This window comes from Canis lupus, chromosome 1, assembly GCF_048164855.1.
Source record: "Canis lupus baileyi chromosome 1, mCanLup2.hap1, whole genome shotgun sequence".
In the NCBI taxonomy this organism is placed as follows: domain Eukaryota; kingdom Metazoa; phylum Chordata; class Mammalia; order Carnivora; family Canidae; genus Canis; species Canis lupus.
The window spans coordinates 68725933-68743667 of NC_132838.1; the positions used below are offsets into that span (position 1 = coordinate 68725933).

At 38.1% G+C, this 17735-nt stretch overlaps 1 protein-coding gene across 3 annotated transcripts in view; it reads left to right on the plus strand.

Moving 5' to 3' along the window:
* The window catches only part of LAMA2 (laminin subunit alpha 2), a 583647-nt gene that overhangs the window by 315921 nt on the left and 249991 nt on the right, over positions 1-17735 (plus strand). For all 3 annotated transcript variants that reach the window (XM_072833687.1, XM_072833697.1, XM_072833705.1), the window contains exons 13-15: positions 4571-4672; positions 6329-6540; positions 15873-15984. In XM_072833687.1, the coding sequence (XP_072689788.1) occupies positions 4571-4672; positions 6329-6540; positions 15873-15984 (426 nt within the window). The remainder of the gene's footprint in view (positions 1-4570; positions 4673-6328; positions 6541-15872; positions 15985-17735) is intronic.

The following is a 17735-nucleotide window of genomic DNA, read 5'->3' on the forward strand; positions in this document are numbered from 1 at the left end:
TCATGTTAGAACTATGAGGTACCTCAAGCTCATTGTTTGTGTGGTGTCCAACAGACACCATATGGCTCGAGTCTCCTTTAGACACAGACATACCCCACAGTGCCCATGTGAGTTGACTGCCGGGCCCTGGGCACCCCTGCACAGTTGGTAAAGAGGGCCTAGGTAGACCCTAGAGAGTATTGCCACTGCTTAGAAACTTGAATATTCTAGATTCCCAGGGCCACGAGAGGCCCTTCATTAGGGAGGCACCCGCAGAAGTAATAGTTGATAAAATTCCTCTCTCCCCCTGAAATGACTGAAGTCAGAGAATTGATTCAAATGCTCCATGAGTACCTAGGAAGTGTGATGTGCAATGAAAATAGAAAGTTAGACAAGCATTTCAATAGAATAAGATTGAGACTAATTTGATATAAATAACGCCGTGAAAACAGTATTATGTTACACCTACGGGTTCTAATTTGAATCATAGAAATAAAGCAGTTGGCTTGACCCAATCATTGAAGTTGGGAAAATAATCAAGTTTGTTTCCTGGGAAGATCCAGGTAACAAGATTAACTGGGTATGTTGAGTGTTTGAGACGTTATTAAGCAATCACTCAGGATGGGACTGTTAGAGGCTGAACCGTATCCCTGCCCCCACAATTCATGTGTTGAAGTCCTAACCCCCCAGAATTTTAGGATGTGACTATTTGGAGAAAGGATTTCCAAAAAGGTAATTAATTTGAAGTGAGATAGGGTGGGTCCAATTTAATATGACTGGTGTCCCTGTAAGAAGAAGACATCGGAACACGGGTGAACACAGAAGGAAGACCGTGTGAGGACACAGATGGGGACATCTACAGACCAAGAGGAGAGGCTGTGGAAGAAACCAATTCTGCTGACCCCTTGATCTCAGATTTCTGTTGTTTAAGCTACCCGGTCTGTGGTATTTTGTTATGGCATCCCAAGCAAACCAATACAGGGACACAGTGCTGGAGAGAGGATACGGATTGAGGAAGCAGGTATAATCATAATTAAATCCACCAGAGAGGACTCGAGGGTCAATAAGAAAGGGCCACCAAAGGGGAATAAGAGTCTTGGAGGCATCCATGCACTGAGCACAGCATGGGAAGGAAGAGGGCGGCAGTGGTGTGGCCATGGTAGAGGAGGGGGTCGCAGGAGTTTTGTGCGACAGACGACAAAGGAGCCAAGAACCGTAGGAACAGTCCCGTGCCACATGCAGCTAGGAATAACAACCGACCCAAGGTGCATGAGTGGTTGCGAGGTACAGCTGCCAACGAGACGCATCGAGAGGATGCTTTCAATGGGGCCCTGGAGGCACAAGACAGGGAGAAGATGGCCAAGGGTGGATGGTAGGACTGAAGAGACCCTGCGTCGCACCCTGTGTCTCAGTTGACAGTGAAACTAGTCCGGAGCCACAGATAATTGCTACAGGAGACAGTGAGGCCGGCCCATGATTGGCAGCCCTGTGAACACGGGATTGACGGAGACGTTGAAGATCAGGGTGCTGAAGGCGTGATGGGAGAGGGGGGCACATGCGGAGGAAAAGCAGGTGACTGTTGCTGCAGGACTATGGAGCAGTGGGGCGATGAGAAGAGGCAGAGACTTCCTCACCCACAACTGCGGAAAAGGACAGTCTGTGCTCTGGATATTCCCAAAGGCCTTTCCCCAAAAACAATGTCCCAAGGGGATGCTGTCTTATAGCCGACTCCCCACGCAGACATCCCTGGGACGGTGTGCCTTGCTGGGAAGACACCCTGTAAGCTGCGGGACGGAATCGTAAGCAATCCTTTCTCAAAATGACTTAAATTTTTTTTTAATTTTTATTTATTTATGATAGTCACAGAGAGAGAGAGAGAGGCAGAGACATAGGCAGAGGGAAAAGCAGGCTCCATGCACCGGGAGCCTGATGTGGGATTCGATCCCGGGTCTCCAGGATCGCGCCCTGGGCCAAAGGCAGGCGCCAAACCGCTGCGCCACCCAGGGATCCCTCAAAATGACTTAAATAACTACTTGACTAAGCTGCAATATAGAAATGGCCCTAAATATACCTTCAGAGCGACTGAAAAAGGTCTATGATTCTAATATTATGGAAATGGATATTTGTGACGTAGGAAGAAAAAAAAACAAAGCTGGTGACATCATTATACGCCTTTGTAAAATTGGTCTGTTTCCATATAACTTAGGTGGAAGGAAAATGAGTTCATTCATGAACACAGATGATTCAAAAACGGGTTCTGATACTGAAGTACAGGTATCAAAGATGGACGGGGGCGTTGGGGGAAAACTGCAGTACGACATGTGAGTGAAAAGGCAAGTTTTCATTTGTGTTACTATCGTTACCATAAGCGCTCAGAAGAAGAAGCTGAATTAATTCCACTCCTTAGTTCATGTTTTGTGTTATGCTTGACCTGCAGAAGGGCCTCTCTTCCTCCGATTTGTTTCTTGTTTATTTTTCCTGCTTCCATCCTCATTCCTCTCATATCGTTTTACAGCTTATATGACTTTATTATGAGTAGGTATGGCAACAACACAAACAAATGAAATGTTGTAACAAATGAAGCGTTTTTCTGTTTCAAGCAAAGTCTAAAAAGCTTGGATATTTGGGGGTACCTGGGTGTCTCGGTTGAGTGTCTGACTCTTGATTTTGGCTTAGATCATCATCTCCGGGTCCGGGTATCAAGTCCCCAAGTGGGCCTGAGAGCCTGTCCCTCGTCCTCTGCTCCTCCCCATGGACACATGCCAGCAGGCTCTCTCTGTGTCTCCTCAAATAAGTAAATAGATCTTTAAAAAAAAAAAAAAAAAAAAAAACAAAACCTAGATACTCAAGTCATATTCCCTTTGGCTCTTATTAGCAAAATAGACTTTACCTTTAATTCTGAGTTCCTCACATTTGTGTGATTTTTAAATTAAGAAATTATGAATTAAAATTGACCTTTTCCCCTTTTATTTAGGGAAACATATTCCCTAAATAAATAAATAAATAAATAAAGCATGCAGTCCAAATTTTATATGATCAAAATGTATTTGGAAGCTCAAAAGCTTCACAGCATTATACATCTGTATCCTAGTGTTTTTCCCAAGCTCCATCCCTACATCCTACTGAATATTTTTATTAATGTGGAAAATTCTAAATAGTTGAGTCTTTTTTGAAATATATATAAAGCATGTTTTTTGTTTTTGTTTTTTTTTAACTGCTGCCTGTCTAGACTCCTCTCATTGAGAAAATGGTCTGGCTGTTTTTGAACGGGTACGTGAGGTAATATTTAGGATGCTTATCTTAATAGAACCGAAAACCTTTTACACAGATTCACCCTTCATTACTTACAATAATGCCAAGTGCTATCGTCCAGGCAGATATTTATTATTTTATATATGAAAAGACATTAGAGTAGGGCTATTTCTCAGTGGAACAGGGGAATAGAAGTTTCCTGAATTCTAGTTCCTCATAGAGCTCCACGTAATGAGCTCTTAGAAGACATTGCAGAGCTGCAATTTGAAAGCCTTGTCTAATCAGCCAGAGCAAGCTCCGTGCATCCCCACGGAACAGCTCTGGGGAAAGCGGTGCCTCCTCCTCCTACATCCCCTGCAGGCCCCCAATCGCTCTGTGCTCGGGGTCTGCAGCAGGAGGCCACAGAGAGCCCAGGGCCGCAAAGCTAGGGCTCTGTCTGTCAGCCCAGAGCAAACGGCGGAATACAGATCATCAGCTTTGTTTTAGGAATGTCTTTATTTACAGCGCTGGAGTGGAATTTTTTAAAAAGGCCGGCAGTATTTGCATTGCATCTGTCACTCAAGCTCCGATGTTGATTCCTGTCCTATAAATGATCTTGCTTGCTTCTCTGTTTTTTTTTTCTTCCATTCTACAAGGTTACTGTCAATGTCAGAAGATGTAAACCTCAAGCATCCATTATACAGGGCTTGACGTGCATCTTGGAAGAAAAGAAGTTTATTTAATGAAAAGGGATAATGACATTCATTCCAACTAAGCATATTTGATTGCACAGGGAAAAGTGTATCTTCTTTGGGAGTTTTGATTGAATTGTATCATAATATAAAATTTGCCGCCATTCTTTTCTTTTGCTCTGACCAACAACCTTTCCCAGCTTAGCTTGCAGTCTATGTAAAGTCACTGTCAGGTAGAGTGATGTCTTAGTTGCAAGTGTCCAGACCAACAGAAAGTAAGTGACCCTCAGGGATGGGAAGAAATCTCCCAGTTTTGACAAAGATCCTTCTCTGCTTGGGAATTGTAAAGCTCAAGCTATAGATGAGGAAAATGACAGGAGGGGCCATGTTTGGTTTCACAGAACTTAACCTATCTCAGCAAGGCTGCAATACTGGGGAAAATAATACCTGAATTTATATTTATGTCAGGCTGGCAGTTGATGGGGAAGGTTCGTATAAAGGTTACTGCTGAAGAAATGTCTATCATTCTCCCCCTGCACTCCTGTGATTTCTGCTTCTTCCAAATCCTACCCTCTAGAACAATAAAATGATTTTAAAATAGTAAGTAAAATCTGATTTAATAGCCCATCTTCCTGTCTTGTAATGATTACATATCTCCTCTCTTGTAGCTTGCAGCAGCCGGAGGACAGTTGACGTTTACCATATCGTATGACTTCGAGGCAGAGGGAGAAGATGCCGAAAGTGTACTCCAGGTTACGGTTATCTTAGAGGTAGAGTATGGAGCAGATCCGTGTTGTGCAGCTCTTTCACGCTCGGAGGCTACACCTTACCTCATGGGCTTGACGTTAACTAACATATGACTGGGGGGGATATTGTATCTTGGGAAATATCTTTATGCCAGGCTTCTGTTTCACCCTGAGATATATCTAAAAGACTGAGCATATTTATTAGGTTCCAATGATAGAGGAGACCTTTAGACCAGACTTGGAGTTTGTTTGTTTGTTTGTTTGTTTATGATTTTATTTAACGTTTTATTTGTTTATTCATGAGAGACATAGAGAGAGGCAGAGACACAGGCAGGGGGAGAAGCAGGTGCCATGTGGAGCTCGATCCCAGGGCCCTGAGGTCATGACCTGAGCCGAAGGCAGACGCTCAACCATTGAGCCACCCAGGGGCCCCCCAAACTTGGAATTTAAATTAAAAACATATTGACCATGTTCCCAAGAATATAAGTATAATGAGGTGTTTAGGAAAATGCTGATTTACATAGTTTAATTTTTCCATCTTTACCTGCTTCCAAGTAGGTTTTATTGGCTACGTCTTTGTATTTAGGCAGAGGCAAATGAAAAAGGAAACTTGTTTATTTTAGATATAGTTGAATCTTGACTTCAAAACTCTTCATTTAGGTAAGAAAGTTATAGGAGAAACTGCTTTCAGGATTTGAGGGGCTGTGGGCAATTCCAAAGTGCTGGAAGCCTAAAGATATCTTAGAGGCTCTCTTCCCCTTTTCTCATACTTTTCCCACAAACTGCACACAGTCTCAAAAGCACACACTTTCATATGCACATTTGTGATTCCAAAGGGGTTGGTGTTGATTTAGCACTGGGCTTTGTTGTTCTTTGCCTTGAACCTTTCATGCATGTGAACCAATGACAAAATTCTTGCCCTAAAATATGTATTTCCAGTGTTAGGTGAAGTGATCTAGATGCTATATGTATTATTACGTATGTATGTATGTATGTATGTATGCATACGGATGTGTCAGTGAAACTACAAGTGTGTCTTGGAATTCCTTCAAGATAAAAGGGGTTCTCTGAATGTAAAATGTTGTGAAGTTCTATATTATTAGTATAAATGGACTCAGAAGAAGGAGAACCTAAATGTCATAGGTCAGTCCATGCATTCCCTGTGGGGATTCATTATCTTACTGGGAACACTAGACCTGCAGAGCTTTTCTGGTTTGTTTTTGTTTGTTTTCCCATAGAGAAGAGTCCTTTAAAACAAAAGCTGAACACACTACAGTGTGCTAAGTTTTCTTCCCTGTTTCTCTATACAATCCACATTCACCATGAAATAATGTATTTGAAATATGCAGCTATTGTGCACTTGCATAAAATCAAGGTATGTGTAATCACATGCATGTATGAATTGCCAAATATCTATTCTTTTAGTTAATGGTGGAAGCAGAGTCATGCATTACAAAGCTTCTACTTTATCATGCATCTGGTTAAGGCCAATAGTTGATTTGCCTTCCCTTATTCTCATATATCCCGGAAATATACTGAATGAAAGGAAAGCCAACCTGAAATTAAAAATCTACTGAGGATCATTCGCCAACTGGCCAATCCAAATATACACACTCTTTACCCCTTTTTACCTTCTTTTTCACAGTTTGACCCTTTTTATACTTTCTTTTTTCCCTTTAGGGAAATGACTTGAGAATCAGCACAGCCCAAGATGAGGTGTATCTACAACCATATGAAGAACATATTCATGTATTGTCACTTAAGGAAGAGTTGTTTACCACACATGGCACAAACTTCCCTGTCAGTAGAAGAGAGTTTATGACGGTGCTTGCGAGTCTGAAGAGAGTCCTCATACAAATCACCTACGGCCCTGGGGTGGAAGCCATCTTCAGGTAAACTCAAGACTGCATCTCCCAGGGTTGGCACGCGTCTTTGGAGCAAACATGCATTTGGTAGAAGAGTGACTTTGAAGATCTGTAGGTTTCCTTCAAATAGTAGCTAAGAATCGAGCACTAGTTTTGTGAAAAGTGTTTCTATTAAAGCTTTGAAATTTAAATGTCCAGAAGGAGTGTGGCTTAGCTCTTTTCTAGTATTGATGATTGCTTCATAGTTTAGCCAGAGCATGTGATTAAAAAAAAATGATCCATAGTCTGAGAAATTCTATACTGGAAAAGAAAGTCTCCATTATGATGACTCAGATTGTGGGAAACTAAATATAACTCTGGAGTTGTCATATTTGGAAAGTGGTTTGTAAAGTGTTTTCTTCTAATTAATTAATTAACTAGTTTCTAACTTAATAGTATAGAGTTTACAATAAGAAACCTAAGGGCTTTCATCTAAGTAATCACAAGCCTCTTTATAAAAGACTCTATTGGCCGAGTGATGTAAAGGAACGAGTGTGAGCTTTGGAGCCAGCCTGACTAGGAAGTGAGTGGATTCAATTGCTTATTTTATGTGTGACCTTTGGCAAATGATTGGTCCTTGTGGAAACTTAGTTACTTCAAGTATAAAGTGGAGATTATAGTGTCTACCTTTCAGGGTCTGTTGGGAAAATTATATGTGACACTTATGGAAAGTGCTCATTATGTAGAATTAGTTGTTTTCCTTTTTTTCAGTTTTTTTTTTTTCTTTAAAGAGAGAACTTTTTACTGGAACCGCACATGCTTGTAACTGACTATAGGCTGCTATGCTTTCCTTTTTTTTTTTTTTTTTCAGATTTATTTAAGAGAGAGAGTTTATGAGTTGGGGAGGGGCAGAGGGAGCGGGAGAGACTTTCCGTGAGTGGGGGGCCCAGTGGACTCCATCCCAGGACCCCAGGGTGATGACCTGAAGCCGAAGGCAGATGCCTCACTGATTGAGCCACCGAGGTGCCCCTATGCTTAAATTTTAAAAACAGTGATGTATTTATCCAGTGAAATGTAAACTTCAGTACATCAGAATGAGGATTTTTCCCTTCTCCTTTTCTGCTCTAAGAATACATGATAGAATGGCAACTTCCCCCTAAATGAGATTAAATTAGATGATGACCCATGAACCAAAACTGACAACATGACATAATCAGAGTCAAAGCAATGTCTCCAATACTGGCTTACCTACAGAAGACTTGGTTTTAGTTTTGTTTTTGTTTTTGTTTTATGTTGCTGCTCCCTCACCTGCATCATTCGCTCAGGCGGCCTCCTTTGTCTTTCACTTGTACCGTCTCAACTACGTGTGATCATCATTACCATCTCCCAAAGGAGGGGACTGCAGATTCATAAACAGAACTATTGTCAGACAGTGTACCTCCTTTGCATAGGCAATTCTGCTAGAAGCTGGGTTAAAATGCCATGAAGATGTGAAGTAGCACTTAGGAATTAATTATGTTTTCTCCCATTTAGTAAATAGAGATTGTCATCATGTTTAAACAGCACAGAGGGATGAGTCCTCTGGCTTTCAATATGAATGACAACCAAATTGACGAAAAGTGGCTAGGGGGCTTATTTATTTTTGTCAGCATCGCTTCTCAGACTAGTTAATCCAAAGGTATTTCCTCCTGATTTATGTCAGATAATTTCCGTGTCTACCCATCAAAATCATCGGTTTCATTCGAAGCCTTTGGAAGTGTCCCCATAGATGAGTGACGTGTTCGCAGAGCAAGGGTATGCAAGCAACAGGGGGCAGGGGAGCTAGGTGGCTGCTTTGTGCAGCCCACGTCATCTAAAAGCACTGTCCTTTGAGAAGGAAGAGCCAATGTCAGATATGAAATTCTTAACCCATTTCAGGTAAGCAGAAAATCAGCATAAATCCCGATTCCGTGAACTTGTTATATTTTATTTTTCTCAATCTACAAGTGGATTGAGTCATATTTGTAAAACACCACTTGAATTGATTTCGACTTGCCTTCCGACTTGGCATCCAGTTTGTATGTAAGTGCAAGTGAATTGAAGCTATCCAACACAACTTCGTGTTTGGGTGTATTTAAGGAAGATTTACTTCCACCGTAGTTCTCAGCCCTCGGACTCCGCTTCCTCCAGCTGTGTGGTTAGAGGGAGATGAAGAGTGGAAGGAGAACTAGCCTGCAGGTCAGGATTTTGACTTCTGTTTTCAATTCAGCTATTTAATAGTTGTAAACATAAGTGTAGCTTTGACCTCCTTGAATTTCAATCACCTCGGCTGTGAAATACAGAGGAGGACAATTGCCTTGCCAACTTCAAAAGGTCACCACGAGAATAGAATTAGAGGGCTGCGAAAACATTTTGCTAATGGCAAACAGGAACACAGATCGGAAGCATTTCCAGCCGACCTTAGTCACTGCAAGCAATAACATTGTCTCCAAGTACCATTAAGACCTTGGAGGCATCTAGGATAGAGCACGCAGGGCTAGTTCCAAGATTGTGACAGTCTTTGCTGTCATTCTTTTCCAGAATGCTGAGAGGCTCAGGCAATAAGAGTAATTGGTTTCTTTCTCATTGCTCTCATTGATGAGATGAAGATAAAAACAGAAAAAGTGCAGCCTTCTTTTAGAAGTGTAAGAGAAATCAGCTTAACCAAATCATTCAGCTTTCTCCTTTAAATTCTCTAAACCTTGGATTTAGTAGCACCTTGGATATTTAACTCAAGCAAGGAGTCTGTTCGGCTTTTCTTAATATCTAATAGGTATTAACTCTGCAGGTTTTTTTCTTTTGCCGTATGGCAGACATTAGTGCAACTCATCAAATTTCCGGTCTCCTCCTTCTAAATTTAATTTTTTTCATTCATTCATTCATTCATTCATTCATTTGTTTATTTATTTAAAAAAATCTTCATTGATGTACAGTTGGCATAGATTATCAGTGTCAGGTGTAGAACATAGTGATTCAACAATTATGTACATTTCAAAATTCTCACCTTAAGAAGTGTGGTTAACCATCCATCACCATACAAAGTTATTAGAATATTATTGACTATATTCTCTGTGCTATACGTTTCATCCCCGTGACTTATTTATTGTATAACAGAAAGTCTGTACCTCTTCATTCCCCTCGCTTCATTCGTATGAATGAAGCTTATTTTGCGTATCCCCTACCTTCCTTCCACTCTGACGACCACCTCTTTGTTCTCTGCATTTATGAGCTGGTTACTGTCTTTGTGGTTGGCATTTGTTTGTCTGCTTGTCCCTTTGCTTTGTGTTGCAGATTCCACATATAAGTGAAATTATATGGTAATTATCCTTCTCTGTCTGATTTATTTCGCTTAGTGTAATACCCTCTAGGTCTTTCCATATCATCACAAGTGACAAGATCTCATTCTTTGTTAAGGCTGAGTAATATTCCATTGGGTGTATATATCACATCTTTTTTATCCATCCATGTATTGTCAGACATGTAGGTTGTTTGCACATATTGGCTGTTATAAATAATGTTATGATAAACATAGGGGTGCACATATCTTTTTAAAGTAGTGTTTTGTTCTCTTTGGGTAAATACCCAGATCCAAACTCCTCCTTTTGTGGTTTCCCTAACCTCTGAGGGTAGATGTGGTCATATGACTTAGTTCGGCCAATGATATGTGAGCAAGAGTGATTCTCCACCCTACTCCCTCCCGACACGTGCACAAGAAAAGCACTAAATTGCCAGTATGAGATTCTGGAGCTTATCCAACTTATGAGAAGATAAAGATTGCCTGAAATACTGACAGCATACAGTAAAGGTCAGCTGCCCTAAACAGTCACCCAGACCTGTGGGGGATTTTATGAGTAAGCTTTTCTTTTAAGCCACTAAGAATGTGGAGTTGTTTGTTACCACAGCATAACTGAACCCCCATCATGACTTTATCATGATACACCCCATGTGACTTCTTTATTGCTTGAAAATGAATTCAGAATTGTTTCAAGGCAAGATATATTCATATGACTTTTTAGAGTAAAGGTGTGTTGGGGCCTTTGCACCAAAAGTATTGCATAGAACTTATGTAACAAATAATCTAGAAAAACCCTTGTAAATAAAGAGAGTCTCTTGATGATTAGGTAATAGGGTTGATAGATGCAAAGTATGCATCTACCATTTGAAATTAATGATACAGGTAACCATATTTTGAAGAAATTATCATTTTAGGCCCTTAAAAGTTAAAAAACAAAACAAAACAAAACATGGAACTCACTAGGCCTTGGGCTCTTGGTGTTTCCTCCCCATTGTCTTTGACTACTTGCCAAATCAATTATGTAAATACTGGATTCATTCAGTCTGCCAGCATTTACTTTGTGCCTTCTACATATATCTTTCTAAGTCTCAGTTTCCTCTCCTGTAAAATGGCAGAAACAAAACCTAACTTTCAAGATTGAAGGCGATGAGAAAATGATGTACCAACAACACCTGCTGTGCTATCTAGCAATATATTGGGAGGAAACGTAGGGTCACAAGATGATTATTGGTTTTGGAGTCATGCTTGGGTTTGAGTCTGTGCTGCACTGTCTGCTAACTGCATTATATTGGACACAGCACTTCTTTGAGTCTCAGGTTCTTCATTTGTCAGTGTGGACAATAACAATTACACATTACCTTCACTCATAGTTAAATGAGATGTCTGTCCACCCCCCATTATAGTGCACAGAAGATAGCAGAAGCTCGTGAGCAGTGATGATTATGATGTGGTCATGTTAGGCTAGGCAAAAAGGACATGAATGATGGATGAATGATCACTGAGTTGAAAAAAGGCATACTCCAGGTTGGAAGGCAGACATGTACATTTACGGTAGTAGAGTAAATAGTGCATTGGAAATGTGCGCAGTACATACTGGTAGAACTACGAAGGAAGAGATGAATTATCATATTAGCATTAAGTATGTTTATGAATACAATGCATTTGAATATAATGTTTATATAATGTTTAATATAATGTTCAGATGGGTCACTCAGACATTGCTGGGCTACTAAATGATTCTTCACCTTTTTAGGAGTGGAGTAAAATTTATCAGTTCCCCCTGAGTGATACTTGATGGAACTTCTTCAAGATAGAGACTACAGGAAGTTCTGAGTCATCATCTTATGTTTTGACAGAAATGAAATAGTACAAAGCACCTGAAACAGCAATAAAATTTTCATCTCTGGTGGTTAACCTTAAAGTAACATTTCTTTTAGTAGAATTAAATGGATACCTTCAATTAAAAAAAAAAAGATGAATAGAAGATAAAATTATTTAAAAGGATTTACAATCAGAGTTCTTATTGTTTAAAAAATAATTTATTTTATATATTATTATTATTTTAGTAAAGTTTAACCTATCTAACTCTAGTGGAAATAGAGTGAAACAAAAACATTGAGAACAATCTTTAATCAGTACCAGGACAATGTTTCAGATGTGACTCTAAGATTTTCAGTAAAAACTTACATAATTATGTCTTTTCTCTTCATCATGTTACCTGTATTTCCAAGTCATAAGAATAAGGGGAAATAGCTAGCTAAAGCAGGAGACTTAGTTGACAAATCTTTGATAGTTCATGCACTTCTAAAATTTAGTACTTTATTACTCCCAGCAATATGTATTTAAATGAATGCAGCCTGGTATCAAGAAAAGAATGTGTCCATATTGAAGGGGAAAGAAAAAAACCACTGCAGCCTTCTTTATGAGTAACACTTAAAACTGTTAAACACATTAAAATCCCATTTACCAACAGAAGAACCTGATGAACATTGGGTCTGCCCGGTGAATACTAATGTGGAATATTGCTGGGAAAGATGTTTGGTTGAAATTTCTCATAGCTCAGAATGGGTACATAGATTAAAGAGAAACACATCTGTTGTTTGAAAGACAAATGAAATTTGGCAATTCATTGAAAATATTTTTGTTTTTGTTTTGTTATATTTTAAATTGTTCCTTAAAGTAGTCAATTACTTACTTTTCTATTTTGAAACATTCCAATATTCAATTTTATATTGAAAAGCCTGGGACTATATACACCATTGATCAGTCTACTGTTTATTAAATTGTGACCATGTTTTATGCGATAATAAACTAGTATAGCAATAATGAAGTCATCTAATTCTGAAATTAAAGTGATCCGAAATCTAAGTGAATCTTGTGACAGTCCATTAATTGCAGGCAATAAGATGTCACAGTTCATTCAGATGAGTTCTGACCTCTGACCCCAAGATCTAACTCCAACATTTTTCAATTTATTCATTTTTTGCCAGATCAAACAAGTAATTTGTCTTCTACTTATCTGACTTTATTCATCTGGAATGTGGATACTAGGCTTTAGTGTATCATTTATCTGGGAGTATGTGTGTCAGTGTTTATTAGATAACTACATTCCGTTCACCCATTCACTGACCTATACATTCATCTGTTCTTGCATGTTTGTTTGTGGATAGTCTTGTATCCATACGTTCATCTGTTCATCTACCTGCTATCCCTCGATCCATTCATTTATTCAACAAAAGCATATTGAGCATGTGTTGAGATGATCTGGCTAGGTATATACATGACCCAACTTTGTTTGTGAGAAGGAGCTCATAAGCCCATGTTGATACAAGCAAGTACTCTCCTTACTTTAGTAACTCAAACCCTATGTTGTGGTGTATTCATACAATGGAATATTACTCAGCCATAAACACTAATACATGCTACAACATGGATGAACTTTGAAAACATTATGCTAGCAGAGAGAAGCCAGACACAAAAGGTCATGTATTGTATGATTCCATTTATGTGAAATATCCAAAATTATCCATGATAAATCCATGGAGATAGAAAGCAGACTCCTGGCTTACCAGGAGCTGGGAGAAAGGCTAAAATAGGAAGTGACTGCTTAATAGATACAGGTTTTTCCCATGGGGTGATGAAAATGCTTGCAACCAAATAAAGGTTGTTGTTGCAGAACATTGTGATGTACCAAATGAACACATTAAAATGGTTAATGTTATGTTAAATGAATGTCACCCCAATGGGGAAAAAAGTTGCCAATGATACCTCTTGTACAAATTTATTTGGTGGGGGAGAAATTACAAATTAGAGATTTTCCTAAAAATTTCTTTGTAACCTGAACACTGTGAATGAGTGATTTTTTAACACTTACCAGTTTAGGACCTTCTACTAGGTTGTCCAGGTTGTACCCCCAGAGAAGAAAGCATTCAAGAAATAGTGTTCAATGAATTAATCTGTACCTGAAGATAAATCCTTTGTCTTTAGAAGATGCCAGTTAGCATTCAACAACCTAACATGATTGCATTCAATTGCTTTGGTTCTTCTTTTCATTTTTTTGAGTATGTCTGAGGTTATACACATTCCAAGTTACTGTCAAGTGTCCAGGATTAATAAAGTGAAGGTAAAAACAATGAGGATTTTAATTACTTTTTAAAATTTTAAGGAGGCTCCCTGCCCAACATGGGCTTAAACTCACAACCCTGAGATTAAGAGTCTCATGCTCTACCAACTGAGTCAGATTGGTGCTCCAAAACAATAAATATTTTGGAAATTCATTAGTTAAAAAGCTTAACGATTTGGTTAAAGGTTGTTACACTTGAAGATACATTAAATGAGCCCATTAGTTTTGTTTTCTGGATTGATTACAGCACAGATTCCCAAATCTTGGGAAATTGATAAATGTGCCCTTTGATAAATGTGAATCACCCATTAATGAAAATATACCACCACTTTTGCAAAAATGCAAAAATTGGTTACATCTTTCTTTTGGTTAAAGGATGGTGCATAATGTGTGTTATGGCAGGTTACCAATCATTTTAATAAATATCACTAATCAAAAAACATATATATCACTAATCAATAGCAATCAATTTGTGCCCTTAGAGTTTATTTTAAATTTGTTTTATTTTTAGTATGTTAAAATGTCAAAAAGCTAGATTCGGAGATAGAAGTAGTATTTCTTGTAGTACTCATGTAGACATTTTCCATCCTGTCTCAACAGTCAGTGAGAATATGTTAATAAAGGTTCACCTGAATGGTTCAGTGGTTGGGCGTCTGCCTTCAACTCCGGGCATGATCCTAGGGTCCTGGGATCGAGTCCCACATCCCACTCCCTGCAGGGAGCCTGCTTCTGCCTCCCCCTGTGTCTCTCCTCTCTCTCTGTGTCTCTCATGAATAAATAAATAAATAAAATCTTTAAAAAAAGAATATGTTAATAAAATGCCTAGTATTTAATAATCACCTACTATGTGTTATGTATTATATCAAGAACTTTCTATTCATTATTTCATTTAATTATTTAATCAAGCTTATGATGTATGGACTCATATTATCTTCATTACATAGGTGAGACTATTGAAACCAAGAGAAATTAAGTAATTTTCCCTAGGCTATAGGACTGGTAAATGTCAGAGACAGAATATAAATCTTGATCTGTCTGCACTCCTGAGTCTGTGTTCATAACAATGAAGCTTTTAAAATTTCTCTTATTAGAAAAAATGGTAAAAAAGCAATAAGATACCAATAACATTTATTTAAATTGTTAATTCATATTAGTTTGCATATTTTTGGAAGGTAATACATGTGGGAAATACACATATAATGTACATATACTCCTCTTATATAAATGGAAAGCAAATATAACAGCATTTTTCAATTTGGCCAAGCCAGCTCTTCCCTAAAATAATGAATGACACCAAATCACCCTGTTAAAATCACTAGATTTTACAGAAATGCTGATAAAATAAAAAACAGAGATACAGAGAACAATGCGTTCAATTTAGGCCAAAAACAAATTAAGAAAATAGTTTTAAGTAATTCAACTGAGCATTTGAAAGTTTCACTTTTACCTACCAATGTGCACATTTGTTTCTGAGAAAAAATAAATCAAAATAGCTTTTTTTTTTCTTTTATCTTCCCTTCCCTTCCAGTTTAAAAGCTCGAGCTGGATATTAATATTGTCTTCTTTTGATTTTCTAGTTTACATGTTAAAGTGAGTCAAACAGTCATGTGAATGTTTTCTCTTTTAAAAATACCTTCAACTACATTATTTTAAACTATCTCCCCCAAAAAAGAAAATCAAAACACATAGCTAAAACCCAAGAGCCGAGCAAGATTATTCTCATATGTTTGCAGCATTTGATATGATGGTGGTCGTGAGCACTTTTAACGGACAGACTTTATCTAATACAATGAATGATGAGAGCATCAAGTTATGGATATTTGTTGGCCTTCTTTCTCCACATACACAGTTTACCTATATTTACGTCCTTATTACTCTGCTATTCCTCAAGCTATGTGATACCGAAGAGTTTGCCTCTTAACCATCTTTTTCTTCCCACTGTAGGTTAGGCTCTGTTGGCCTGGAGTCCGCGGTCCCCTATCCTACTGACAGAAGCATTGCAGCAGCGGTGGAGGTTTGCCAGTGTCCACCTGGATATTCTGGCTCCTCTTGTGAAGTAAGTTTGCAAGAGTTAATCCTCAGCGCAGTCCACGTTCCTTCAACATTGCTTTCAATAAACTGTTTAAAAAGTAGTTTAGCTCTTTCATCAATGATTGCACGAATAAATAATAGTGTTTTCCTTAAAGAAGAAAGTTGAGTGTCTGCCAAAAATCACGGCCTTCAAATAGAGTACTAACATTATGTCATCTTGAAATTATGTTTCTGCTTTGGATATTTTACCTTACTCCAGCTGAAAATCTGATGTTTTCCTACGTGTTTATTTCCTATGTAGCTGGTTGATAAAATGAGATGAATGATAGAGAATAATATTTAGTATTTCAAAATAATTTCCTTTCATTTCTATCTCCGTACTTATGAGGAACTAGCAATATTTTCCCCCTTTTCCTCTGGTCTTTAATCTTGTGTATCATGCTCTTTCTCTACTTCATTTCAAGAATACCAAACTGCAAGCATCTGAAGGTTACAATCTCCAAAATGTCAAGAATATATGAAGAAGAAATACCTTGATCTGAAATATTTCCTATGTCTTTGATTTGCTTAGCACCTAAGATTTGAGATATTTATTATTACCCCAATATTCTAGATTCATAGTGAGATTAACATGTCTTACTTAATACCGCAGCATGTCATTTTAAGGTAATAATTTTAATGTACTCACAGATTTTTTTTTTTTAGGTAGTTTGAAATTGGTTTGAGTTGAAACCGGGTCAAAAAATATAAACACCATTTTCCTGATAGAGGACATAGCTTACAGATAAATAGGAGCTTAAATTCTTTAAAAATGGTGCCTTTAAGGAATCATTGAGTGTACCGAGACGTTCCACTTCAACACACTATACCATTATGCCATTTATAGAAATACTCTAGGCATTGCTTTGTCAGTTATTTTGTACTTTAAAATAATGCATGCTTTTAGAGGATACACAGGATTTAGAGTCATATTCATGACAAATATGTTTTCTTTAACTAGGCAGATTCACTTATGTAGAAATAAAACCAAATGAAATTCATTGAGATACTTGCTTTTCCAAAATTCATCTAAAGAAGAGAAAAATAATTGTGGAAATAATTTTGTTCTCTCAACCTAACTTTGATTTTACATATAAAATAATACATGCTGTATTTGGTGAAACATATTCTTTTATTAAGAGCTTAGTAGATTTTATTCAAGCCAGAAAGCTCCCTTTGAACCTTTCAGTTCCTATTTCAATTGGAATAATAAATACTTTGATTCTATTCTTGCTTTAATACTTATCCCCCCGTTCGTTATTCCCTGTACTCTCTTAATCTTTATGAGTTCCAAATGCCCATTGATATGAAATTGAATATTAGAATTGTTCAGTTGGCTACATTTTTTGTTTCTTCTTTCCTTTCTTCAAAATATTTATTGTGAATCTTTGGTAAATTCTGCACTAGCTGCTGAGGGGATTATCTAGAAGATTTCATCATAATCCCTATCCTTAAAGAGGTAACAGTCTGTTTAGGGAGACAGAACAAATATCTATGAAAAAATGGATCACAACACTATATAATTAAGGAACTGGTAAGTGGTACAGAGCATAAGTGCAATGATCATTCAAAGAGGTGAGCATTTCCGGTAGAACCCAGTATCACTGGAAGTATCCTGGAGTAGAGAAACCCCAAACTGGATGCTAAACCATGGTGACAGGTAGGTAGGAAGAGAAGAGCAAGGGAGAGTCAAAACAAAGAAACAGGAGGGAAAATAAAAGCGTCCTGTGACTCTCA